Source organism: Equus caballus, chromosome 2, assembly GCF_041296265.1.
Source record: "Equus caballus isolate H_3958 breed thoroughbred chromosome 2, TB-T2T, whole genome shotgun sequence".
NCBI lineage: Eukaryota > Metazoa > Chordata > Mammalia > Perissodactyla > Equidae > Equus > Equus caballus.
In genome coordinates this window covers 44,412,716-44,440,262 of record NC_091685.1, presented here as the reverse complement: position 1 = coordinate 44,440,262, position 27,547 = coordinate 44,412,716, and the positions used below count along the sequence as shown (strand labels likewise).

At 55.3% G+C, this 27,547-nt stretch overlaps 2 protein-coding genes across 13 annotated transcripts; one reads left to right on the top strand and one right to left on the bottom strand.

Moving 5' to 3' along the window:
* The first annotated feature begins 3,698 nt into the window (after positions 1–3,698).
* On the top strand, positions 3,699–19,127 carry RNF207 (ring finger protein 207). 11 transcript variants are annotated; one of them, XR_011436575.1, is made up of 18 exons: positions 3,699–4,465; positions 4,560–4,750; positions 5,437–5,569; positions 6,732–6,876; positions 6,972–7,053; positions 7,128–7,203; positions 7,283–7,408; positions 7,866–7,912; positions 8,189–8,261; positions 8,349–8,417; positions 8,859–8,927; positions 9,013–9,110; positions 9,904–10,090; positions 10,264–10,449; positions 10,717–10,946; positions 11,086–11,203; positions 16,148–16,228; positions 17,119–18,062. XR_011436575.1 is itself a non-coding variant. In XM_001496668.5 (18 exons), exons 2-18 carry the CDS (start codon positions 4,560–4,562, stop codon positions 17,288–17,290), a joined length of 1,905 nt encoding a protein of 634 aa, XP_001496718.1. In that variant the 5' UTR covers positions 3,699–4,465; the 3' UTR covers positions 17,291–19,127. The 11 variants fall into 11 exon arrangements, 8 of the variants coding, with proteins under 8 accessions (XP_001496718.1, XP_014593122.1, XP_070117196.1 ...); XR_011436572.1 differs by having other exon boundaries at positions 10,183–10,449; XM_001496668.5 differs by having other exon boundaries at positions 10,717–10,768; positions 17,119–19,127.
* On the bottom strand, positions 18,467–27,547 carry ICMT (isoprenylcysteine carboxyl methyltransferase). Of its 2 annotated transcripts, XR_002806354.2 has the most exons (6): positions 26,892–27,547; positions 26,038–26,126; positions 24,996–25,165; positions 24,001–24,218; positions 21,493–21,873; positions 18,467–19,194 (listed from the first exon to the last, which is right to left on the bottom strand). XR_002806354.2 is itself a non-coding variant. In XM_005615158.3 (5 exons), exons 1-5 carry the CDS (start codon positions 27,084–27,086, stop codon positions 21,691–21,693), a joined length of 855 nt encoding a protein of 284 aa, XP_005615215.2. In that variant the 5' UTR covers positions 27,087–27,547; the 3' UTR covers positions 18,467–21,690. The 2 variants fall into 2 exon arrangements, 1 of the variants encoding a protein (XP_005615215.2); XM_005615158.3 differs by having other exon boundaries at positions 18,467–21,873.

Genomic DNA, 27,547 nt, shown 5'->3' with positions numbered 1-27,547 from the left:
CCCTCCTTGCTGCGGTCAGGTACACTCTCAAGTTGCACCCCTTCACAATCTCAGATTCAAGCCACCCACCCTCCGAGCACCACCTCCTAGCTTTCCAGCTCATCCTTTCTCGTTTCCCAGTTCCAAAAATTCTTCTACCAGTGCTTCTCAAACTGGCATATAGACAGAAATCCCCTGGGTATCTGGATAAAATGCAGATTCCAATTCAGCAGGTCTCAGTGACTTGAGATTCTACATTTCTCACAAGCTCCCAGGGATGCTGATGCTGACGTTGATGTTTCTTGTCCATGGAGGAGCAAGGGTCTTCCTCCTCCGGCCTACAGCCCATTGACTGGACTACTTTTCACCTACCCTCACCCCTTCCTGTTCTTACCAGTTACATTCCAGGGCCCTGTGTTGTAATCACTCAGTTGCATACACCTCCACTCCCTCTATCTGGAGGCAGTGTAGTCACCTAGCAGAAGCCCAATCCTGGCTTACCACGGTGGGAAGAAATACAGCACACTGACTCGTCTAGATTTAAACTCAGGCCTACTTGTGCCAGTCGACCAAGCTCCAAACCCACCCTGCTATTCTTCACTGCAAACCACATTTCTGCTTTGCCAGCTCCTGGTTAGGCTCTTTCAATAAGGGGCTGGGGAGAGACTGCAGGGCTAGAGGGGGAAGAAGACACTGCTTCCTGTTGGCTTCCTGCTTGTTTCTGTTCTGTCGTTGTCACCCATCTTGCTTCTTCATGGTGGAGGTGGCAGTTGGGACGTTCCAGAAGCAGCAGTTGAATCCAGTTTGCAGTTATTCTGACACTTGGAGAACCAGCCTCGTTTTCTTCTCCTCAGAGGCCCCAGCCCCAGCCCAGCATCCCCTCGTTGAGGGGCCCCTCCTTCCAGCTTCTACTTTTTACCACCACCCTAGGAGTGGTAGCTGCTTCCTGCACTTGCTACTGTTTTTTCATCCCTCCAGTTACCTAGTTTACAGATCCTTATACCTAGTTAACAACCCTTTATATTCCGTTAAAATACTAGCGTGCTTTCTCCTGATGACACCACTCCTAACCCCAGCGAGCCCTTGGGGCTGCCCGGCAATCCTGAAATCCAAGTGACTATTTCCCACCTCTGGTCAGATGCCAGCCCCTCTTCCCCCAACCTCCCTCTCAGCTGATGACTTCCATTGCCCTTTCTTTGAAAACATAGAAGCAATGCAAGAGAATTTTCACACACTTCTGCCTCCATGTCTAACCTCCAGCAACATCTACACCCGGCTCTGCCTCCCCTCTTGATACTATGGAAGAAGTTTCTTGTCCCCATCTGAGGCCCACCCCAACACTTGGGCATTAATCTCGTATACCGCTGCCTCCTTGAGGACATCCCTGTAACAGGCCTCACCCTCTCACGAAATCATCAATGTATCCTATTTCTGGATCTTTCCCATCAGCATGTAACCATTCTTTAATATGTCCCGTCTTAGAAAAGGAAAAGCAATCTCTTGACCCCCAACATTCCCCTTCAGTTACCACCCCTTTCTCTCCTCTCTGCTATTGGCTGAATGTTTGTGTCCCCCAAAATTCATATGTTGAAACCCTAATGTGATGGTATGTGGAGGTGGGGCCTTTGGGAGGTAATTAGGTTTGGATGAGGTCATGAGGAGGGGGCTCCATGATGAGACTGGGGCCCTTATAAAGTGAAGAGACACGAGACCTCTCTCCACCATGTGAGGACACAGTGAGAAGGCAGCAAGCTACAAGCTAGAAAGAGGGCCCTCACCGGAACCAAATCTCCTGCACCTCCATCTTGGACTGCCAACCTCCAGAACTGTGAGAAACTGTTGTTCAAGTCCCCCAGTCTGGTATTTTTGTTACGGCAGCCTGAACTGACAAAGAGCATCTCCTCGCACCAGATTTCTTGGAAGAGTTGCCTCTGTGCACTGTCTAAAATCTCTCCTCCTGTTTTCTGTTGAACCCACTCTGGTCAGGCTTTTGGCCCCCAGCCACCAGGACAGCTCTCTTCAAGGTCACCAGGGATGTCCCCCTGCTAAGCACCAGGGTCAGTGCTCAGTCCTCCTCTTCAGGCTTCTCTTAGAAGCCTCTGACACCGCAGGTCACTCCCTCCTCCTTGCTGACCTCTCCTCCCTGGACCCCCGGGACACCAGGCTCTCCTGCTTCTCCTCCCACCTCGCTGGCCGCTTGTCTCCATCCCCCTGCTGCTCCCTCCTCCTCCCTGGACTTGAAGGGCTGCAGGGCACAGAGCTCCTCTCGTCTTTATCCACACTTGACCTTTGGCTCACCCAGGCTCATGCCTTTAAATACAACTCCCAAGTCTGTGTGTGCAGCCTCAAGCCCTCCTTGGACTCTCGACTCACACAGCCAGTGGCTTCCTTGACATCTCTAATCTAGAGCACCAAGTAGACCACTCTCCCCGCCACCAGCCCACTCTCCCCTCCCACCCTCCTCCCTACACCCCTCCCCTCACTCACCTCTCTACCTTCACCCCACTCTCCATCCTCAGCCCACACTGAGTCCCTCCATCTCCACCCACACTGGTCTCCTTTTCTTTCCTCTAAATTTATTCCAACTTCTGGGGCATTGTACTTGCTGTTCCCTCTGCTTTGAACTTTTCCTGGCTTTTCCCATGTCTGATTTCTTCTCATCCTCTGGGGTCTCAGGCTCAGCACCCCTCTCTGCCCATGAGTGTGCCCTCAGCTCCCCCCAGCTGCCCTCCACCACATCATCCTGGTTATTTTCCTCAGAGCCCTTACTGCAGCCTGGCATTACTGTACTTGTTCACTTATGCACTTGGTTAACCTTGGCTGCTGTGTTCCCTTCCCCGTGTACGGCCCGTGGCAGATGCTCAGTAAATGCTACTTGATTAGACGAAGACAAGAATGGATGGATTAAATAAGTCCGAGTATCAGGAACAAACATCTATCTCCTACTGCCCCTCCAAAGGGAAACTAATGAAGCCTTCGTTTCTAAAGCACCCCCCGGTCTTGTATACCAGCTTTACCCCTTACTAGGGTAATGTTTTCTACCACCTAAGGTCGTTGTCAGAGTTAGATGAGTTAATACAAGTAAAAGAACTTTGATTAGTATCTTGGCCCAAAAACATTAGCCATTGTTATTATTGTTATTATGACTTAGAGCACAAATGGAACCAGGGCTAGGGAGGACCCTTAAAAGAACAAGTAGTTTCTGCCTAGAATTCAGTTGCTTTCTTCCCACTGGCAAACTCCTACTCATCCTTCAAAACCCAGCTTGAATATTGTCTCTGAGTTTTTTCTAACTGATTAGTAAGACTTTATTGACCACCTTCTGTGGGTCAGGCTCCAGGCTTGACTGTGATTGCAAGAGGGGCAGAGACAGGGGCTGCTTTCTGAGAGCTCAGAATAACACACCAGATAATGTTGGCCTAGGGAGAGGGGCACTCAGGAAAATAACACTGGGATAAACGGGCACTCACCAGGCCAAGAACAGCATAGGGGCCCTGCTGGAAAGGCTCAGAGCCTCCTCTCCCACCCTCCCACCCAAACCTACCCCTTTTGGGGACTAGGCTGGCAATAGGGGTGAGACCTCAACCATTTGGAAGTCCAGGCTGTGCGTTTCACTTCACCTGCGTTATTCCACTGAAGTCTCACTCCATCACGTGGAGGATGCCCTGTTCTACCCAAGCTCTGAGGCTCTGAGAGGTCGGTAACCTGGCTGAGAGCCCGGAGCCAGCCAAGGCAGGCCAGGGACTCGAAGGCCTCTCCTGCGCTCTCTCAGATGCTGGGGCGTCTGCGGAAGGGCGTCCGCTGCTCTCTGGCGCTCCCCAATCGGCCGTCGAGGAAATGGGGCTACGCAGACCCATTCCCGTTCCTGTCCAAGTCTGGCGGGAGGGAGCTGGCCTTGCCAGGGAGCCCCTGCACCTCTGAGCGCACAGCCAGGGGCCTCGCCCCCCCCCCCGCCGCCTCTGCAGGCGCTCCAGCGCTCGGTGATCTGGGCACTGTCATCCAGGGCAGGGTCCAGTCGGAAGCTCGGACCCTTGGCGCCGTCCCTTCCAGCTACGGCCTCTTCTCCTCCTCCCGGGCGGAGGGCGGAGTGTCGGTGGCCGGAGCCGCGGGACAGCGGCCGGCCTGGGGAGGGTGGACCGGAGCACCGAGCCCGAGCCATGGAGCGCCGGCACCGAAGGGGTGTCCTCTGCAGGTCACCCAGAGGACACTGGGAGGGGAATTCCTGCGGTGGGAGTGAGGGGAGGTGGGAGAGGTGGAGGCAGGGGAGGCCGGGCGTTGGGTAGGAAGCCTTGCCGGTCCTGCAGCCTGACCTTCAAGGGCCACAGCGGGTGCCGTGCCGGAGAGACTGGGAGGGCGGGCACAGGGCCCGGCCCTCCGCACGCCCCCCTGCCCATTCTCTGCGGCGGGCACGCCAGACCCCAGCCCCGGGCCTAGCTGCTCCTCGCTCCACGACCGCTGGACGCCCCGTCGGGTCCAGGCCGGAGAGGTAGGAGGGAGCGGGCGCCGCGACAGGGGTCGCGGGAGCTGGCTTGGCCTCCGCGGCCGCGCCCCCGCAGCGCCTTCCTGCGCTGTCCCCGCAGATGTCGGGAGCTATCTTCACGCCCCCGGAGGGCCCGGGAGCCCTGGACGCCGTGAGCGGCCACCCGCTCGTGTGCCCGCTGTGCCACGCACAGTACGAGCGCCCGTGCCTGCTGGACTGCTTCCACGACTTCTGCGCCGGCTGCCTGCGCGGCCGCGCCGCCGACGGCCGCCTCGCCTGCCCGCTGTGCCAGTGAGTGCTGGAAGCCCCCAGGACCACCCCCAACCAGGAGGGGAGATTGGCTCCGCCTGGGCGGGATCTAAGTGCAAGGAGGGCAAGGCTCCGACTCCCTCCCGGCAGAGGAGGCTGGAGAGGCGGCACCCAGCCGGTACCTCTCCGCGGGATAACGCGCAGGCTCCCGCCCATTTGCCAGATTAGGTTAGCTGAGGCCTGGGGTTAGGGGCCCAAGGCCTCCCACAGAAGGTCAGGGGGCAAGTGCTGGGCTAGAGCGCATGCCTAGTCGTGTAGCTGGGCACTGCTGGAGTACCGGGTCTCAGCAAAGCATCCAGACACTCCCAGTACCTCACTTGGGGGTCCCTGAAGTCTCAGGGCAACATAAGCAGGTTCTGTTGGCTCAGGTTGGGTTGGGGGGCTAAATTTGCCCAATGCAGTGAGAGAGGGTTAAGGGGAGGCCTCTGCCTTTGACACCCAGGGTCACCAACCCCATGGCCTCCCACCGTTCACCCAGGCCTGGGCAGGCAGGGAGACGGACAGGGTCAGAGTGAGCACTGGCTGAAATATTTATAGCAGATGCCAGGCCTGCAGGCACCCCACCTCCCGCCCTATTTTTAGTTCCAGCCTGGAATGTGGGGGGTGGGAGTGGAGGTAGGGAGCCATGGGGAAGGGGCCTCTGGATCTTGGCTGCAGCTTCTCCGCAGACACCAGACGGTGGTGAAGGGCCCCAGTGGCCTCCCTCCAGTGGATCGGCTGTTGCAGTTCCTGGTGGACAGCTCAGGGGATGGCATGGAGGTGGTGTGCTGTGCCAACTGCGACCTGGAGTGCAGCAAGCAGGCAGGGCGCCTGGGCAGGGGGCGGGGAGCCGAGGGTGTGCGGCTGCACGGCTCTGATGCTGCAGTATGCGCCCAACATGTCCTCAGAGGACTACCCATCAGTGGATTCTCCAGCACCTCTCTAAGGCACCCTGGATCCCAAATGTGGGCCCCATTTTACAGATGGGGAGACTGGGGCCCAGAACAAGTGGCTTGAGCCAATAGCCAGATGGCGACAGAGGTTCAAGCCATGTAATTTGGGGAGCGCTTACTGGTCCCCAATTCAGGGTGGAGTTGTGAACTGGCACAGGAAGGGCAGTCCAGTGCTGGTCCTTGAGGGTCCACTGTGCACAGCTGCCTACAGCCCAAGGGGAAGGGAGGACAGTGTGCTGGTGGGGATCAGCAATCTGCCCCTGAGTCTAGGAAAGCCAAGAAGCAGAGTCTGGGCTTTGGGCTGGGCTGTGAAGGGCACCTGGGACTCTGGCCTATGGAGGCTGGCTGGGGTATTCTGAGTCCTGGGAGGATGGCCCTTTAGGAGCAAAAGCTCAAGGTGTGCTGGGCAAGTGCTGGGATATGTGTGACACAGAGTCACAGGTGACCTCCAGGAGGTAGGGAGAGCAGGGGAGAAAATGGCCTTGAATGCCAAAGTAAGAAGCTGGGGTCTGTGCTTTCATAGCCCTTGCTGGGGTCAATGCCACAGCTATAGCCCAAGTCCTGGACTCAGCCCTGGGTCTGGCCTGGGGAAGGGAACCAGCAGGCCCTCGTTCCCTTTCCCCTCCCAGCCAAGTTTTGACTCCAGATGGCCAAGGGGAGCACTGACATTTGGTTACTATTGAGGGTGCCAAGGGGGGCTTGAGAAATCTTCACACACACACACACATTTCTGTTGTAGGTAAAATGTTTTGCCAATGCAGTTTCTGCGCTGCCTCCACACCCACCCCGTGTAACCACCTCCCAAGCCCATTCGGGGTTCTGCCCCTCCCTGGACCTACTTACCTACTCTTTGAACCTCGGTGTTCTCGTCTGTAAACTGGGTATATTAGAGCGCTGGGCGTCGGGATTGCATGAAAGGGCTGCATTTGGCCACGTACCTTACCGGGCTGGGACCGAGGCGCGCAATGACATGCAGAGGCTGCAGTTTCCAAGCGGCCCCTGGGCGGGCTGAGCCCCAGGTCTGTCTGCAGGACGCAGAGACCACGTACTTCTGCAACACGTGCGGGCAGCCGCTGTGCGCGCGCTGCCGCGACGAGACACACCGGGCACGCATGTTTGCGTGCCACGACATCGTAGCACTGGGCCAGCGCAGCCGCGACGTGCTTCCGAAGTGCAGTGAGTATAGCGTGCGGGGTGGGGACCGGGACCAGGGGCGGGACCCGGGCCGCCGGCAGGCCCTGCCCGAGCCCTCACCGCCCCCCTCGCCGCAGCGCTGCACGCCGAGCCCTACATCATGTTCTCCACGGACAAGAAGTCGCTGCTGTGCATCTGCTGCTTCCGGGACATGCAGGGGTGGGTAGAGGGAGCGGGAGGTGAGGGGGTCAGGGGGCTGCGGGGAGCGGACCTCATTCGCGGTTTCCCGGCAGGGAGAGCCGGGCCCACTGCGTGGACCTCGAGTCGGCGTACGTGCAGGGCTGCGAGCGGCTGGAGCAGGCGGTGCTGGTGAGCATGGAGTGCCCGGTGCGCTGGGGCCGGCTCGGGGACCAGAGCGTCCACAAGCTTGAGGCCGCCCTGTCCCCAGGCCGTGAAGGCCCTGCAGACGGCCACGCGGGAGGCCATCGCGCTGCTGCAGGCCATGGTGGAGGAGGTGCGCCGCAGCGCCGCCGAGGAGGAGGCTGCCATCCATGCCCTCTTCGGCAGCATGCAGGTGAGGCGTAGGGGGGATGACAGCCATAGGCCGAGCGCCCTCATCAGCCGTGGGCTGGCACCACGACCTAGCCCAGACCCAGGGAGCCCTTGTGGAGTTTCAGTGTAGCAGGGCTGCAAGCGTTGGACCCAAGCACTGAGCTACTTCCAGGAGTTAATCATTTTTGGGGAGAATTCCAGAGGGCGTGCCGGGCCTGCCCGAGGCTGGTACTGCAGGGGTGGGGGGTTGGGGGGGTGGTCAGGGAAGACTTCCCCCAGGAGGTGACATTTAAGGTGAGGGCATAGGGCTCTCAGGCAGTGGGATGCAGGAAGGAAGGCCTCTGGCTCAGGTAGCAGGGCAGGTAGGGTGGAGGGATAGCCAGCCCAACCAGCTGTGTGGCTGGGGCCCAGGGGAGTGGGAGGGTGCTGGGAGGTGGCAGGGCTGGGATGCTCAGTCAGTAGCAGACTGTCTCTCCCAGGACAAACTGGCAGAGAGGAAAGCGCTGCTGCTGCAGGCTGTGCAGAGGTGAGTGGTGGCAGGGTCCCCACCCCCTGCCCCTTGGCCTCCATCCATATACCTAGCTCACAGCCTGGGCCTGGGCAGGCCCCGCCCCTCCCTGGGGAGCAAGACATCCAGGTGTCCACCTGATGAGGAGGGCAGAGTGGTTCAGGGTGCACGGAAGGGTGACAGGGAAGGACACACAAAGCTGGTGGGGAGATGGAACTGCCCGGCTCTGAGGCCCCCCTAGGTGGGGGTGGGCAGCCCTCCCCTTGGAGATGAGGCTGCCTGCCCCTCCCCCAGCCAATATGAAGAGAAGGACAAGGCCTTCAAGGAGCAGCTCGCCCACTTGGCCACTCTGCTGCCCACCCTGCAGGTAAGGGGAGCTAGGGGTGCAGAGCTGGGCACCCCGGCCCCAGGGCCACCTTCCCGGGCCAGGCACTGAGCAGTGTCCCTCTCGCAGGTTCACCTGGTCATCTGCTCTTCCTTTCTCAGCTTGGCCAACAAGGCCGAGTTCCTGGACCTGGGCTACGTGAGTACCCCCAGCTCCTGCAGGGTCTCCCCTCCCCACCAGGAGCCCATCCTGCGCACCCATGACTGCCATCTCAGGGCTTGGCAGCCTGTCACCTGGAGGACTGGACAGGGGTCCCTGGGCTTACCTTTCCCTCCTCCATGCCATCATCTACAAACCCTCAAGGGGCCAGCTGAGTCCCTTTTAAAAGGACAGCAATCCTGGAAGGGAACATAAGCCTCCACTCCCTCACCTGCAGACTGTCCACTGGAGTTGGCTACCTTAACCTTTCCTGTGGATTTGGGGGCAGGGTGGGGTGGGGTTCCAGATCAGTCTCAGGGACGGCTTGGAGCCTCCAACGGACATCAGGTAAACTGCCAAAGATAGGCTTGCCCTCGGGCCTTCCCGCTCGCTGTCACCCCCACCTTCCACCCCTGAGCGCCCTCCCGCCCGCCTGCGCAGGAGCTGATGGAGAGGCTGCAGGGCGTCGTCACCCGGCCGCACCGCCTCCGGCCGGCGCAGAGCAGCAAGGTGCGCAGGCGGCCCGGGTACCGGGGGCCGGGGGCCAGGCCGGCAGGGTGTGGAGGCTGCCTCATGGCCGCGTCCCACCCCTCAGATCGCCAGCGACCACCGCGCTGAGTTCGCGCGCTGCCTGGAGCCGCTGCTGCTGCTGGCACCGCACGGGGCGGCAGGTGCCGGGGGTGGCCCCCACACGTGAGCAGCGGGGGTGCCCTCTCCGCCACAGGGACGGGCCAGGGTGGGGGGACCCGGATGGCACAAGGTCCCCATCGGGCAGGGAGGGCCGCCAAGTGGCTGGGAAAGGCCAAGCACCGGCCTTTCCGCCTCGCTGAGTTCCCAGCGCAGGGTCTGGGCACTGACGATGGCCACGGGGGAGGGCGAGTCCGCCCAGCCGAGAAACAGCCGTCAGGGCTGCCTCAGATGGGAAGCCCATGGCAGACCTGGAGCAGAGCCTACCCCGGCCACTCCAGGAAGACGGAGAGGATGTGGGGGCTGCCCCCAACCAGCCTCGATTGCGGCTGCCAGGCGTGGTGCCTGAGGATGGAAGGGAAGGGGCAGCTTGGGGTGGGGCCTGACTTCCGGGGCCCTAGACTGGAGAGCAAAGACACCTCCCTCCCCTCCCCAGGAGGAATTGGGAGAAATACCCAAGCTGGACATGTGTGCCAAAGGCCCCAGAGCCGCAGTCAAGGGAGACTGGGCATCAGGCCCAACTGGCAAGGTCCAGTGTGTGTGAGTGAAGATACCGTTTACTCCGGACTAGCCCTGATGACATCCTGAGGGACTCTTTCTAAACACTGACATCACCCTGGAGATTTTTTAAAATACCAAGCTGATGTCCTGGCCTTGGGTGCGGCCTTGCATCAGGCTTTTGCAGGGCTCCCACCTGGTTCTGATGTTCGTCCAGGTTGAGAGAGCCCTGGGAGGCTGCAGGGATGGGGGGCAGACCCTCCCAGCCGCACACCTGCATCCACACTGGCTCTCCCCCTAGGCTAGCAGGGGGCTCAGGCCCCAAGGTGCTGATGGGGCCCAGCTGCCCTTCCCCGGTGGGAAAGATGTTGAAGTCGCCAGTCCAAAAGCCCACGCTGCACCGGTCCATTAGCACCAAGGTGCTGCTGGCCGAGGGCGAGGATACACCCTTCACGGAACACTGTCGCCACTATGAGGACTCTTACCAGGTGAGGGGGGCCAGGTACCTGCAGGCTGGGAAAGGCTTCAGCCTGTCCTCATCAAGGTGCAGCGATGGCCTAATCTAGTCCTGGTCACCCAGCCTGGAAGCCATCCCTCTGAGTCCCTGGCAGTGGACACAGCCTGCAGGAACCACAGGTGCTCACACGGGCTCTCTGCACAGCGCCTGCAGACGGAGATGCAGAACCTGAAGGACCAGGTGCAGGAGTTGCACCGGGACCTCACCAAGCACCACTCGCTCATCAAGGCCGAGATCATGGGAGACATCCTGCACAAGTCCCTGCAGGTGGATGCGCAGATCGCCTCGGAGTACACTTCCGTGGAGGGCATGAGAGCGGTCTTCCAGGAGGTAGCCCCTCCCAAGACACCCAACTCGCCTGCAGCCCCACCGTCAGCACATACATGGGCCACTCCAAGACAGGAAGGGGGAGAACGAGGACCTTGGCCTGGTGCCCCATGGGGCCCTCATGTGCCAGGCTCTAGAACCTGGTCTGCTGCCTGGAACCACATGAACTGGCTAGGGGTCCCATAAGGCTCTGAGTAGCTAGAGGACAAAAATGCCACCATGGAAATTACAACTCGCCCCATGCGACATCCAGCTTACTTTCTCTTTCAGATTTGGGAGGAATCCTCCCAGCGGGTGGCGAACGAGCAGGAGATTTATGAAGGTCCCACGCAGCTGCTTCTGGGTGCACCCCTGTCCTGGAGCTAACACACGTGCTAGCAGGGGCAGGAATGAGTTACCCACTAACCAGACACCAACCCCCATGCTCCTCCCCTTAGCTCTTGACTTTGCCTCACAGCTGCCAACTGGCCCCAAAATGATGCATCTGAGGTCAGGATTCAGTAAGTAGAATGCCCCCGCAAGTCTGACCTCACTCTTTGATTAAAGAGGTGATCACTGAAATAGTTGGGATACTTAGGTGTGAGGTTTGAGAGTTAAAATCTGAAGCCAAGACCCAATGCTCTGGCCTTGGCCCCCCAGCCCAGCTCCATGACCTTCTCCAGCTGAAGCAGGAGAATGCCTACCTGACCACCGTCACCAAGCAGATCACGCCCTATGTTCGTTCCATCGCCAAGGTGAAGGAGCGGCTGGAGCCCAGGTGAGACTGGAGGTGTTCCCAGGGGAGCCAAGACACTTCAGAATGTGTGTGGGAAAGGCATGACACAGTGGAAGAGCCCCTTTCAGGGAAGTCAGTGGGCCAGGTCATAAGGGCTCTAATCGGGCATCTAGGCAGAGGACCAGGTGGACATCTGCAAGAACACAGAGTGAGGGCCAGCCCCAGTGGCCTAGTGGTTAAGTTTGGTGCACTCTGTTTCAGCGGCCTGGGTTCAGTTCCCAGGTGCAGACCTACATCACTTGTCTGTCAGTAGCTATGCTGTGGTGGCAGCTCACATACAAAAAGAGGAAAATTGGCAGCAGATGTTAGCTTAGGGCGAATCTTCCTCAGCAAAAAAAAAAAGAAAAGAAAAGAAAGAAAGAAAAAACACAGCAAGTGGGCTGCTCTGAGTTTCTGCTTCTAGGCACACAATCGCCCACCTCTAGCCCCCAGGAGTAGGTCAAAGGAGAAGATACTTCTTGGAGGTATAATGAGGGTCCTCAGCTGATCCAGGCAGCAGGACATGGAGGAGAGAGCAGAACTTCCTTAGCATGTGGTTAAGCCAGGTCTAGACAAGAACCTAGACCAGGTTCTCAGCACCGTATGTGGGCATCAAAAGATGTTACAGAGGGAGAGGGATCTTGGTGGCAGGTCCTCAATGTGCCCGTCTCTCAAGTCACTGGGTCCCCAGGGTGGGCTGTTTTCCCTGTATGTCTGGTGCACAGCGGCCAGCCTGGGCTCTCCCTCCACCACCCTCCTGGGGACTCCACTTGCTGGGCTCGTGCCCGAGATCTCCTGCTTCCTATATCCCACGTTCCCTCTTTCATGGTTTGGTGGAGCCAGCTCCCAGTGGCTCCTTGAGGAAGGGTGTGCAAGAGGTGTATGTTTTGGCACAAGCCTGAAATGCCTTTATTCTGCCTTCACACTTGACCAATAGCTTTGCTGGGTATGGAATTCTAGACTGAAATTCTAGATTGCAAATGATTTTCCTTTGGCATCACTCTATTGTCTTCTAGCTTCCAAGGTTGTCCTTCAGTTTGGGCATATTTCTTTTTGAACTAGTTAGTTGATTTTTTCTGGAATTCTCATTATTGGACTTTGGCCCTCCTGGGCTGGCCCTCTGAATACCTTCCCTTCTCTGTCCTGTTTTCCATCTCTGTCTTTTTGCTGTCCTTTCTGGGAGATCGCCTCACTTATCTTCTAACCCTTCTATTGAGTTCTTTATTTGTTTTTACTTATTTATTTTTTAAAAGATTTTATTTTTCCTTTTTCTCCCCAAAGCCCCGTGGTACATAGTTGCGTATTTTAGTTGTGGGTCCTTCTAGTTGTGGCAATGTGGGATGCTGCCTCAGCATGGCCTGATAAGTGGTGCCATGTCCGCACCCAGGTTCCGAACCAGCAAACCCTGGGCCACTGAAGCAGAGCGCGCAAACTTAACCACTCGGCCACAGGTCAGGGCCCATGAGTTCTTTATTTTTGAAGAAAATTTCTAAGAGCTCTTTTTAGGAAGAGTTGCCCTGAGCTAACTACTGCCAATCCTCCTCTTTTTGCTGAGCAAGACTGGCCCTGAGCTAACATCTGTGCCCATCTTCCTCTACTTTATGTGTGGGATGCCTGCCACAGCATGGCTTCCCAAGCAGTGCCGTGTCTGCACCCGGGATCCAAACTGGTGAACCCCGGGCCGCCGAAGCAGAATGTGTGCACTTAACCACTGTGCCACCAGGCCAGCCCCTAAGAGCTCTTTTTAAAATGTTGAATTGGTTTTACTGTCCAGGAGCTTTTTAAATGTTCGTTTTTCATGTCCAGGAGCTCTTTTCTGTACCCTGACTGTTCTTCCTCAGCATTCTGCCGTTTCATGGACACGCATCTTCCCCTTTGGGCAGATAGGTGTTTTTGTGTCTGGTTTTTAAGTGTCCTTCTCCCGGAAGGCTTTTGTTTACAAGTTACTTTTCATCTGCGTAGGTTTCCATCTTCCATGTTAAAGGCTCTTCTCAGGGCCGGCCCGGTGGCACAGCGGTTAAGTGCACACGTTCCACTTCGGTGGCCCAGGGTTTGCCGGTTTGGATCCCGGGTGCAGATGTGGCACCGCTTGGCAAGCCATGCTGTGGCAGGCTTGCCACATATAAAGTAGAGGAAGATGGGCATGGATGTTAGCTCAGGGCCAATCTTCCTCAGCAAAAGGAGGAGGATTGGCGGCAGATGTTAGCTCAGGGCTAATCTTCCTTAAAAACAAAACAAAACAAAAAAGCTCTTCTTAGATCTCAGGAAATCTTTGAGCTTCTGCTCATATTAGCATCTGGGGGGAGGGGAGCAGACTGGAAGCCCTGAGCACCTGGGGAGTGCTTCCCTGAAGGGGCCTGGGGGGCAGGGCTTCTGTGGCTGCTTTTTGGAATGCCCCAGTGTCCATGGCAGGTCTCCTCCCCGTTTCCTTCCTAGAAGGTCACTGTCTGGAGCACTGGCATGCACACCTGATTCTCTGGTTTTCAGGAGCCCTCACCTGTGGGGTGGACCCTCTCAGAGACTCACCCTTTAGACTTCTGTGAGTGGGGGAGAGGGGACCTTGACCGTCATGGGCCTTCCTATTTCAGCCCCACCCTCCCTGTTGCAGGGGTGAGGTGCCAGTTTCTGGACCCCTGAGGATTCTGTGGTGTGGTCGAGCCTCAGCTCGTCCTGCTGTCTGCTTCGAACTCAGGTTCCTCAGATCTGCTAGTTACCACTCATCCACATGCTGTCCAGCTCCCAAAATTTTGATGTTATCCTTTCCAGTTCTCAACCTGGAGAGGTTTTTCTTTCCCCCTTGTTGTTTTGGTCCCTTTAATAGTTTCGGGAAGGAGGAAAATTAGAGTGTGTGTGTGCAATTGCCATATAGATCCAGAACTGACAGGCCACCTTTTAAGTGACTTTTTTTTTCTTTTTTGGTGAGGAAGATTGGCCCTGAGCTAACATCTGTGCCAACCTTCTATTTTATGTGGGATGCCACCACAGCGTAGCTTGACAAGCAGTGCTAGGTCTGTGCCCAGGATCCAAACCTGCAAACCCTGGGCTGCGGAAATGGAGCATATGAACTTAACCACTACACCACCAGGCCAGCCCCTTAAGTGACTATTCTAACACGTCACACTGAGAGGTTAAACCTAGCATACCTTTTGCACAGTTTTGATCAAATCTCTGTCCACATAGAACTAGTTGCAATGTTTCCTCCTAGGCTGACATTCGAAGTAGTTTACTGCAGATACTGTATGATTCCATTTATAAAACCTCAAAACCCGGCAGACTAACCTCTGGCTGGTGTTGGCAGTGGCGCTGGTGACTATCCTGGGAGGCCTCTGGGTGGAGGCAACGTTCTGGGTGTTGCCTACCCAGCTTGTTCATACTGTGTGCACATGCTAAGCCCTGCTCTTATCATCTGCGTGCTTTCACTGTGTGCTCTGCTTCAAGGAGTGTGCTTCTGCCTATCTGCAAGGGGCGGCACGCTGGCAGAGCCGTGTCTGCAGGGGAACGGCCTCCGCAGCCAGTATCAGCAAACGGAGAGGAGCTCAGGCTGGAGCCCAGCTCCTGGAGGTTGGGGGCGAGGAGGGAGGCCATCCCTGCCCCTCTTCACGGTCCTCCTTTCCAGATGTCTGGGGTTGCTGCCTCTGTTTCCTCCCCTCCCACTGCTGGCAACCCACTGCAACCCCAGCCTCCAACCACACGCACCCACCTGAGCCCGCCCGCCCCCCAATCTGCTCCTGTTGCCATCGTCAGCAACCTTTCGGCCACATCCCGTGGCCTCTCAGCAGCACTCCTGAGCGTGGACTGTCCGTCGTCTTCGCCGTGCTCTCCTCTTGCTTCCAAGACATTCCACACTCTGGTGTCCCTCCTGCCTCTCCAGCCATTCTTCCCTCGTCTCATTGGCCGGCTCTGCCTCCGCGGCTCAATGCCCAAGTGTCACTTTTCCCCAGGACTTAGTCCCAGGCATTCTTCTCATCCTACCGCCTCTCCTTCAAGGGCTGCATCTGGTCCCCTGGCTGTAAGACCCCATTGTGATGCAGACGACCACCAATCCCTCCCCCTAGCTCCAGACATCGCCACTGCCCCTTCCTGGGGGTCTCTGCTGGGATGTCTCACAGGCACCTCGAATCCCACGACGGCCTGCAGAACTCGGTTTCCTCCCTGGAACACGCTACTCTTGTTTCACCTCAATAAACGGCGTCGCAGTCACCTGGGGGCTCGAGTATAAGGCCTGGGGGACATCCTGGATTCCTTTCTTTCCCCCAGCCCATTTCCAACCCATCCCCAGTCTTGTTGACTCGATTCTGCCTCACTCTACCTGCTTTGTCTCCACTGCCACCCCCAGTCTAAGCCACTATCGCCACCCCCCGTCCCCGCCCCGCGCCCAACCTCTCCAGCATGTCACACAGCCAGCGGTCTTTTGAAAGCCTCTGCTTCCCATCACGCCGGGGCCTGACAGCCCTTTCGGGACCTTCCCTGCCCACTCTAACCATGTCGGCCCCTCACGCCTCAGTCACGATGGCCTTTCAGTTCTCAAAGGGCTGGACTGGCTCCCGCTTCCGGGCCTCTGCCTGGGACGTTCTCGCTTCAGAGCGTCCAGTGGATCTTTGTCACTCAGGCCTCAGCTTGAATGTCAACAGCGGGGCCGTCCCAAACCACCCTATTATATAGCAGGCCTTCTCACTGTCACTCCCCACCGCCTGGGCCTGCGCTGCCTCCTTCCCAACCGTGGCACGGCTCCTCAACCAGAACGGAGCTGGCCCGGCCTCTCTCGTCCACTACTGCAGCCCCGGCCCTGGCGACTCGCCAGCCCTCGTAAATATCTGAGGCCCGAGTCCCTGGGCAAGCCCTTGAGTGTTTGCCCAAGTCTGGTTCTTGTGCAGGGTGACCTTAAGGACACGCAGTGGGCTGGCTCTGCTCCTTCAAGACTCCTGGTAACTGCTTTCTCCGGCGCAGGTTTCTGGCACCCGCGGATGACCAGTCAGAGCATCCACAAAACATGTATGAGGACAGCGTGAGCGGCGATACCCAGGCCAGGTAAACACGTCCCTCCAAGACCAGGGAGCAAACGATTTAATCTGAGAGAGAGCTACAGACGACAGGACGAAGACAGACCCCAGCTTGTCCCTGACCAGCTCTGCAGCCTCAGCTGGGCCTCAGTTTATAAAATATGGTTCTTAATCTGGACGGTGACTTCAAACAAGTGACTTCCTAGATGACAGATGTGACTTTGACACATATGACCCGTGTTCTATGACTCTGGATGCCGTGGCTGCTGCCCGCACCGCTCACATCCCCAAGAGCCACAGGTACTTCCGCCAAGTGAGCAAATACACTTCTGTGAGAACAAGTGACTGAGGACTGTTTCTTGGTGAGAGCATCACCGGTCACTGGAACCACAGTGGCTGCCAAAACACTTGGCAGAGGAAGGAAAGAATGTGCAGGAGCAGACACGTCACTGTCACAGGCTGACCCTGCAGTATTTTGCTCCCAGTAAAACGTGTTAAGTCACGGGGCGGAGAAGGGAGCTGTAGGAAGCTGGAGCTGGAAGAGCCCAGAGGGCGTGGAGAGGCGTGCTGTGGTCCAGAGCCACAGCAGGGCTGGTGACGGAGCACAAACTAGTCCCACCCTCCCTGGCACCACGCTTAGCTCAGCTTGATGCTTCAGGGGAGTGTCACTTCAAAGCTTGTTGTCAAAAGCTGCTGAAACAGTCTGAACTGCTGATGTTTTGGCAACTAAAAATCATCAGAAACAAGATTAAGAATCCTTCAGGAGACATACAGTTCTGGGTCTGAAGATGTGGTCACCACTGGTGCCTTCCAGAAAGGCTTTCCACTCCGAAAGCCTTGGCCCAAGTGGATTTTAGTGCTGGGGTGCAGTGAAATGGGGGGCGGAGTACAAGAGCTCATGTCCAAGTATTCCCTTAGGAATGATCCGGTAAGTGTCACGGAAAAGAGGGAGAAGACCTCAGAGCCTAGAGCAAACAGCCGGACTCCGAACAGCCTCACAGAAGAGCCTCCACTGAAAAATAAAGATCCTCACAGACCCAAACCAAGAAGCGGGGGTGACGTCCCCACACGGAGAGAGCGCCCCACTTAGCAGATAGGACTGGTCCCAGGGGGTTGGGCATTTTACAACACATACATCACCACCACGACGTTTAAGAGGAGGTTGTTTCCATCACCATCATGTGTTGAAAGGGGAGTCATTTATCAGCCCAGAAGCCCAGAAGCCCTCTGGCAGGCCCAAGTTCAGATTCTTCAGCGTGGGCTAAGCTTCGTTTTCCCTGTGTCCACATCCTGTGAAGTCTTGGTCCTCATCACACTGACCTGGGACGCAGTGCCCGTCCACACGGAAAACGTGACATGAGCGAACATCCAGCCTCAAGCCCCTTGCTCACCCGGCGTCTCCCTAGTGCAGAGCGCCGGGTGGGCACGCTCCCGTCAGGCAGGGCGGGTCTGAGTCCCAGAAAACAAGACCCCAGCTCGGGGCGGCACCTGCCGTGCCTCCCAGCGATCCAGCTTCCCCGAATCACAGCCCCACTGTTAGCCGGGGCATCGCTGGCAAGGTCCACCCAGTAATCTGAGCACTGACTCGGCCAAAGGGAAAACCTTCGCTCCAGCTTTTCTCCCTTTCCGGCAAAGGCCGAGCGTGGAAAGCAGAGGAGCAGCGGCGCAGCGGCGGGCACGTGCATGGCAGGAGACGGTGACCATCGCCACTTCTCCACTGCTTTCCCAGACTGCCATCCTCTCCTGTGCTCACCATCTATCGAGAGTAGAGCACGATTCTGCAGCAACTTTTCTCTAGTTTTCCATTCCTACACAGTATCCTGTTTATCGAGTGCAACTTAATAAATGCTGAAAAAGGAAAATTTACCTGAATGACCTAAAATTTAAAGTTTGGGAGGCAAAATGATGCCCAGATAGTCACATTTTCAGCAAAAATCAGCCTGACTCAGTGGCTCAAACAGCGAACGGCTCCTACGCACCAGGGAGGCCCGCACGTCAGTACATTCACACATCAGTCGCCCCAACAGCCCAGGCCTCTGCGCCTGCCGTTTCAGAGCCCTCACGTGCCCACTCCAGGCATCACACACTCCCACGGGAGCCTGAAGGGCAGGAGGAACTTGTCATTACAATCTGGTTAGAGGTGGGAACTCAGAACTGAATCAAGTAGGCAAAATACATCTGGTTTTATGCTGTAGGTTCTGGACATTTCTTAGCCGCAAGTGACGTGATCTTAAGAGTTTCTGCATCCCACACAATCACACCATCGTTGATAGTGAAATCAAGTACAGTTTTATTTAAGAATTGGAAAGGATAATCAGTACCTGTGAAAGAAAATCCAATTTAAAATATTTAAATCAACATTTCTGCATGTAAAAAGAAGAGTAGAATTACTCCATTAAGTTACTCTCCTAGCTATGGGAGGGCTTCCTAGGGAGTGAGCGCTGGGGACCACGCCCAGGGGACAAGGACAAGGCGTCAAGCTTGCACGCAGGACAGAGAGCAAGCCTCTCCCACCACGCTGGAGAGGTCAGGCTGCCTAACCTCGCCAGGCCACTACAGACGCAAAAGACGGTGGGAGACAGCGCTATCTGAGGCAGTAAGAAAGTGCAGAGAGGGTCAGTGGTTTACTGTACCTGTTCCGGAGGGACTGCTACCAAACGAGCTGGGGCCGAGACCCCTGAGCCGAACCTATGAACACACATGTGGGGACAGTTCCCCAAGCATGTCGATCACCCAGAGTGTTAAATAAATGGGAAGGATTAATGAAGTTTACATTTTAGGCTCAAGAAGCAGTTGATACCAATGGAGGGACGGTGGGGTATGCTGCCTTTTGCTTTCTGCCAGGCTCATCCCACTCACTACCTCTTTTTTTGTAAACTGCCATTCTCAGCTGCAACCTACAAATTCTCATAAAATGCTGAATTTTACGCTGCTTCAAAGTGGCTTTGTTCTGTGCAGTGCCTGGTTTCCACTTAAGAATCTCCACTTTAAAACCTGCAATGGAAGAAGAAATCTCTTGATGGTTTCTTAATTTGAGGGAACTGGTGATGTGGCCTTTACCCAAAAGCTTTTGGGAATACCCAAAAAGCCTGTACCTCATTAACCTGATTCTCTGCCGTGTACACTGTCACTGCTAAATTTATAAAGCTAAAAATAATCTGAGGATCTCAGTGCTGGATGAAAGTCAATCACGTTCCCAATCCTGCCCCTAAGGAGTTCATCTCCATCTCTAAGTCGTTGCTGACTTCTGCCCTGGGGTTGCGAACGAGGGTAGGAATGCTCTCTCCCTGCCTCCACCCACGGACCTGCCTTCACAGCAGAGCAGAATATAACGTCAGGCAGCATCTCACTGCAAACACTGAGGCCCACCTTCTGAGCTCGGCCCGGCAGGAAGGCGGGCTTTCTGGACCCGGCAGGGGGAGGGAGTACAGATCATCAAAGCCAACACCTCCAGCCTGCCGGTCCACAAAGCCAGTGCCGTCATGAGCTCCTCTCCATCTATTAAAAAGACAGCTTCATGGCCACTAGTAGGAAGGAAAGTTGGGTCCCATCCTGCTAGATGCAGCAAGAAGGAACTTTCCTTCAGAGAGCTGGGGATGGCTGCCAAAACCCCAGCCACGCCCTCCTCCATTTGCAATCCTACAGAGTGGAGTTCACTTCACTCAGCGTGGTCTGGAGAACAAGTTTAGAACTGATTCAACTCAAGTTCCCAGACAGAGTAAGTGCATGCTGCCGTCCCACGGGGCGTGTCCATGCCAGAGGAACCTGCTGCCAAGGGCTCGAGCAGCCGCCCTGGCCAGAATCTGACCGCCAGACCCTGACCGGGGCTGACAGTCGAGTCTGTCTAGTTCTCACACCAGCAAGTGTCATATCAGCAATCCAAGAACCCGTAAACCTCTTTGGTATACATAATAACAAAAAAACTAATTAGGCCATAAAATCTAGAAATGAGTAAATATTTTGAGTTGGTAAAATGCTCTTTTGAACACACATTTCCAGTATCTGGTACAGTTAACCAAATGTCCGTTGTGTAGGTCATATACAGTATAGACTTCATTTATGTCATTTCTCTAAGTATTAAAAACGTTTGACGTTGTTCTTCTAAGTCTTCACAACACCCCTGTGAGGTAGGTGGTATCGACCCCATTCTACAAATGGGGAGGTCTAGGCACAGAAAGGTTAAGTGGCTCCTCGAAAGCCGCGTGGCGTGCGTGGCAGCGGAGCAGCGCTCCCGCTGGGGGCTGCCGCCGACTTAGTTGGCGCCACTGCAGAAATGCATGGGACGGGTTTCACACTGAGAACAGTTCCTATCTAGTCCAGAATGAACCAAGCGTCTTAAAACTTCTATGTTTGACTCATAAAGCCCATCACTTGCCCCAAACTCGAAAAACAATACTGTTGAGATTATTTGCTCTATTTAAGACTTTTATGAGTCGACTTGCTTGAATTTTGTAGTTGTATATGCTCTCAAACGCTTTTGGAAAAGACAGTTTGAAATGGCATTAGGGACGATGGAATTCTGAGAACAGAACGTAGAAATCCATACTTAAAAGATTTAAATCAAACACAAAAATACAAGCTATGGGAAAATACAATAAAATCCCAAGTAAATGGGGAGCAGTATTTCTCAAAGTTTAACAATGCCTTGCACAGAGCAGGCGTTCAATAAGCATTTCTTGGATAAAGGAAAAATGACACATCTTTGACATGCCTGTCACTGATAACTGCCTCCTCTCGGGAGACCCCGGAAAGCCACAGGGGCCCACGGTCTCCCAGGCCTGGGGTGCTCTGGTGACACAAAGCCACTTGGCCAAAGTGCCTGGAGGTGTCCATGCTTCCTTTCTGCCAAATAAAAGCTGGGGCTATTAACACCAGTGAGTCCCCTTTGAATTTATACTGCTATTTATAAAAAATAGATATGTAAATATGATTAAATATAGGAAGAGCCAAAGTGCTTTATAACGAAGTATCTTTAAAACGGTATAGACGCTCATGCACGTAAAGACAGAAATAAGGAGGTTAAAGCTGTGCTGTCTGTGTTTTCCACTTAAAGATTTTGAATGTGTTCCTAACGCTAATAAGCACTGGCGCTCACATCCCCCTGCCTGCTGGAGAAGCCTTCCTCGACGAGCGAGACAGTGAGTCCACCTCTCCCGAGGGGTCCTGGTCACAACCCACATACACTGTCGCCCCGTGGGGGATGGAGCATGGCCTGGGTTTTCACCAGGGCACTTCTGGAGGGGCACTGTTGGATATTGCTATTATTTGCTCTTGTCCATCTTTATATCCTACCTTAACTCAGCCCAAGAACAGATCGCTCCGGGGGTCCTTTGGTCCTAAGGCCTTCTGACCGTTTGGTCTTGAGTGATATTCCAGAAGAGTAACTGGTGATGTATAAAACGATTAAGAAAATCCCTTCTGCAGAGTGGCCAACAGGAGGCAGTTCCATCCTGGGCTGCACGGACTGGGAGGCCCCCGGCCCCTGCTGTGTCATAGCTCCACCTTGACTCCCTTTATAAAAGGCAGGCCTGTGGGCACCCGCTTCTTATACTCCAGGTACTCCTCCCCGAAAAAGTGAATCAGTGAGATCTCCTCTTCTTCTGTTCGATCACGGAAGAATCGCCACACTGTCAGGGCGTAGCCAATGCCACAGATGGGGTTGCACAGCATCACCTGACAGAGGGAAGAGGAAGTTGATCAGTGTCAGAGTGACGCGACACCCGAGCTGCAGCAGCATCTGCTTCTCTCGAACACTCACAGAGGACTTCCTGCCAAGGGCCAAGAGACTGCCGAAATACTATCAGTGTCTTTGAGAGTCAGGACCAGGATGGCGTTAAGTGAGATCACATGACCACTGTCACGTTAGAACTAAACACTCATCCCTGTAGCTTTCCTTCATACCCTCTGCTGCTGTTCCTCTTACCTGAGAGACACCTAAAAATTAAAAGGAAAGATCAACCTCTTGGATTTCAACCCTCAGGCTGGGGTGACGACTCCTCCTCCTCTGGCCCCCATGTGTGAATGACCCTTCCGTGCACACTGCCTTCCCGCACGGCTCAGCCCGGCCTCTTCCTGCCCCACCGCATCCTAAGGCACCCCTCCCTGCTCACAGCTACCTGGTCCCTTGCCCTTGGCCCCCAAAGCCTAGCCCTGTACCCGATACACTGCCACTTAACCGAACTTCCGAAGTCACTTCTTTCATCAAACCACTCCCCTGCTCAGGTCGTTCCAACACCTAAACCTGGAGAAGGAGCGCCTCAGCCCACCTCTTCCAGCCCCTGCGCTCAGCTACATTTACTTTGATTGCCTCTCACCTCCTTACTCGTGGTATTTCCACTTTTAGGAACGTCTTGCCCACTGATCCATCCCAAACAGTCCTTCCAGGCCAAGAGCATCGCCCAGCTCTGGGGGAAGCTGCTGCTAACCCACCCTGCCCACTTGGAGTGACCCTCCAGACACAGGTCCTCCCCAAGTGGGTGACTCCCACCAAGAGAACCAGCCACACGCCCTCGACTCCTGATTCTCATCACTGTTTATGGAGTGCCTACCGTGTCCCCAGCACATGCTAAGCCCTTTAAAACAATAAGCCATTTGACCCCCGCAGCCAACTTCTGAGGTGGTGCTGCTGTCCCCACTTAATGTGGGAAGAAAGGGAAGCCAAGCAGCCAAGGTAAGAGCCTGGACTGGCTGGCTGGGTCAGCAACCCCAGAGCCTGTGCCCTCAGCCGGCAGACATGGGCAGCTTCTTGGCACGCCCGGTGGCCAGGCTTCCCAATTGAGGCCACGACCCATTACTGAGCCATGAATTCAATTCAGGGCATCATAAACAGCACTACAATTAATAATAAGAAAACGGAGTGTTCTATACACAATAAGTACTGTTCCAGGAAAGGCCTGTTCCATTTTCACACATGTATAAGCTGAGTCAGTGTAAAAACATCTACAATCAAAGAGGTATGAAAAACTCTTCAGTCCCAGAGCACTTAGGCACATAGTTAGCATTTATGGCAAATTACATGATTCAACTATAATGGATGTGTTCCCAGGGAATATGATTGTTAATACGGGGATCTTAAGTTTCAGAAATGCAAGTTTTAAAAGAAATGCTGGGGGGGTAACCTGGCCCTACTCCACCACTGGGGGTCACCAGAGAATTCCCGTGGACCATGCACTGCCGATGGGACACTTAGGGGCCCAGACTGGATTTCCCAAAGAGGTGACGAGTTTTCTAAGCTCTGATCACATTCTCTGGCAAAGTCCTTCTAGGACCAAGAGAAGAGATTCAGGGGACAACGGTCAAGAAACAAGGCTCGGTCTGCAGCCAGAGACAGAATAAACCTACACAGCTCACATTAAACCTAGAATGTGACCATGGCCTCACCAATAGCAGCTCCTAATGAAAATCAGCTAAGCTGCCACTTGCATGCCAGAGGGCTCTCCCCCAAAGCCCCATCTCTGTCCTCACCTCACTGGGGTGCTCCAGATCTAAGTTACAGAGGCAGAGAAGGGTATGGGAAATGGGGTAACAGCACCTGGAATCACCAAGAGCCTACAAATTGAGGATGTCCAGATCTTAGGTATACGGTAAAAGAGGTTAAGGACTAAATCAGTTCTTGTGACCTTTATTTAGCTATCACTTGAAACATGACAGAACACATGTACCTATTTAAAGAGGACCAACAGCCTTGTGAAAACACTAAAACCCACTGACTTGTACACTTTGAAATGATTTATGGTATATGAATTATATGTCAATTACAAAATTGTAAAAGGGAGACCTGTGTCATGTCTGATACTGTACCTGGGTTCCGATACTCCAGTAAAACCATCCAACGTAAGAAGGGTGCCGGAACCAAGCATACACTCCGCTTGTCACTAGAGTATGGGTTTCTGACTTTTCATTCTGCACCACGTGGTTGAAATTGGACCCCGCTGTAAACATCGCCGCTTTCCTCAGACATTCTCCAAAGACCACCATCAGCAGCCCCGTGGCACTGAGCCACGTGATCTGCTTTAGTTCTGCAGGAGAGACATCGTCGGTGACAAACGGGAAGTGAAGAAACTGGACTGTCGAGCTCCCCCCTTTGAATACTTAAAATTAACTCATTTTTCCAAAGACAGGAACACTAGGAAACATGCTAGTGTGCACTTAGCATTCATCATCACGTTAAAATTTAATTATAAGCAAAACACATTCTCCTAAGTTATGCTGTTCATCTGTTTATTTCAAAGTGCCAACAAGCCAATCAGAGCGCCATGGCAGGGCTGATGGGCTCTCAGTCCACGTCCCCCGGCCACACACTCCCATCCTTCACTTGGACACAAGCACAGCTAAGTGAAGCAGAGAAGCATCCAGCATTTCCTGCCTTGGCCCGTCAGAGAGTCCTGGGAACCACATATATTTTATTTCATGCGCTGTGCAAAGTTCGACCTGAGAGTAGGTGCCAGATGCACAGGTTTTTGCTAATAAAAACTTCACATGAAATTTCTCAACTCACAGAAAATGAACAGAGCCAAAATCTCCTCTGCCTATAAAATGAGGACCATCGAAGGCTGGAGCTTTATATTAGACGGCGCACTACGTTATGCAAGGTTTAAAGCAAAAGGTCAACCCGTCCTCGATTCAAAATCCAGAAGCGGAATCCACAAGCGGAGCTCGTCCTTTATAAAGAGCTTAGTGGAGACGGAGGTCCCAGGGAGATTACACCTGAGAGGCGAACCCAGGTCACTGTCCCCAGGCCCGAGAGGAAGACACCCTCCTCCCCTCCAGATGGGAAAGTAGGGCAGCACACTGACCTGGCCAAAAGATATTTTCAAGTGTGAACTCGATCCAAGAAGAAAGAGCAGCTACTGTATACTCCAGACTGTGATTCAGGAGAAAGGAATCCAAGGACAGACTTTTGGGATTGTTGACCGCTGTGACTAAGTATTCAGAATAGTGGAACAATGACAGGGAACACATGTACCTATTTAAAAACAAAAAGACAGCTAAGTCAGGGCAAAAGAATCAGGTTAGCCACAAGTCACAGTATGGATTTGGGTCTGGTGAACTGTCCCTGAATTCTATGATGTGGTCCTGTCGTCACCTGTCTGAAAGTGGACACCAGGCACACTATGTGGCATGACTCCCTTAGGTTTGCAGAAAGTGGGGTTTCAAAGGGACTACATTTTTTAATGTTACAGGCAAACAAACACAGGTTAGGAAGCCATTATGGACCCCTCAGCCTTTAAAAAAATGACCCTACGCACAGTAAAACAGGAAGGAGAGAAATATCAAAATAAAGCAGTGATGTATGTTGAATACAAAAATTCAACAAAACTGAAATAATTCCAGCAAAGAAGGATGCGACGGCTCAGAGTGTTGATAATAGGAGGTAAAGCTTTTTACCTCGAAGCCACTGGTTCATGTCCAGGTGAGGGACTAGAAGCCTCAAGGGACTGAAATCATAGTGTAGGGAAAAATCCTACACTGGCTGTGGAGGGTGCACTAGATGTCACTTAATAGAAATCAGAGACGGAAAAGGTGTGTGAAGACGAGCCAGAGCCTTGCCCACGCCGTCGCGGAGGACCTGGACTCTCTTCCGGGAAGGGCTCCTCATGTTACTGAGGAGGGCACCTGTGAGCAGGGCACCAGGCAGGGAGACCTGTTTCTGCCTGCAACAGAACCAACCAATGGGCACCAGGTCTGAGATGCCGGCATCTCGGTGGAAGCTAGAGACCTCATTTCCACGGAACCCTAAACAGCCTTCAGCCAGTCAGGGAGGAGGAAACAGCACTACTGACCGTCTGATCCCCCCCACTGGCAACTCAAAACCATTATTCGCGAAGTACTTCTTACCAGCCAAAGTGATTCCAAGAAGACTGGCTGAAACTTAGCAGCATGCCGCAGCCGAACACAAAGCCAAGGAAACAAGCGCGGATGGCTATCTGAAACGGGCCCAAAAGAAGCTCAGTCACCCAGCTGTTCCGGGCTGCAGGAGCAGACGGTGGCGAGCATGTAGAGCCGATCTGCTCAGAGGTTAAGAGGGTGAAGCAGGGCTGCCTGCGTTCAAATCCCAAGCCCACCCCTCTCTGGCTGTGTGGCCTTGCGGAAGAAACTACACCCCTCTGGCCCTCGGATTTCCCCACCTACACAATGGGCATGATAGTAGTACCTACCTTTTAGGATTACCCACGTAAAGTACGTGAGAGTAAGTGCTGCGTAAGTTCTAGCTGCCATTACTATCATTATTATTGCTATCATTACTCAGGACTGTGGGAAAACTGTATGAACCTAGTTAACTGGCCAGATTCTCCCAAGTCCATGCAGCGAATCTGGTCGGGGCACCCGCGCCTCTGCGCCCAGCCCCCTCCACGAAACTGCGGGGCCCCTGACCTCAAACTTGGTAGCAGGTAGGTCTCTACACCTTAAATTACATAAAGGGACCCGTGGGCTCGCTCATTCCCCACGCCGGCGCATCTGTCGCAGCTGCCGAACCGCACCAACTGCAATTTCCCACCCACTCCGCCGGGTGGAGCGGGCCCGCGCCCCACGTCCCCCGAGCCTGGCGAGGCAGGGTCCCTCCTGCCGCCTGAACTTGCGGCTAAACAACACGCCTGGAGGAGGCAGCCCCTCTTGCGGGCCCCACCCCGGGGGGAAGGAGCCACGCGCATCGCCCCGCCCCCGCGCCCCCGGCCCCGCGCGGTCTGCACCTGGTAGCGCGGCGGCCGGTAGAGCAGCAGCAGCAGCGCGTTGAGCCCGGCCACGTAGAGCGCCAGCGCGGTGCGGCCCTGCAGGCCGGCGCGCGTGAGCAGCGGCAGCGCGAGCACCGAGGCGCCCAGCAGGAAGGTGGCGAGGCTGAGGCGCGCCTCAGAGCCCGGCGGAGCCCGCGCCGCGCAGCCCGCCATGGCGCAGGGCGGCGGACGAGCACACGGCGGCGCCGGCGCTGGCTGTAGCCCTGGGAAACCCGCCCGCCGCGCCTGCGCACTGCGCCGCCGACGCCGGCCGGGAAGAGCAGCTGCCCGGAGCTGCGCGCCGCCCGCGAGCTCTCGCGATACCGCCGCGCCGCGGGGCTGGCGCCCGAATTTGGCGGGAACGCCCCGCCCCGCGGCCAAGCCCCGCCCCGGCGGCTCCCCCGGGACCGTCTAACCCAGGCCGAGTGGCGACCGGCCGGGCGGGGCGGCGGGGTAACTGGGTCCTGGGCCGAGAAGTCGTCGCCGGCGTCTGCCAGAAGTCGGTCCCAAACTCCAGAATGTCCCTGTCCGAAGAAACCATGTGAAATCTGAAGCCAACCCCGCCTCGACCGGCCCCGCGCGGTCCTCCCCGAAACTGACACGCTTCGGCGCGCAGGCGCGCGCGGGACCTGCCC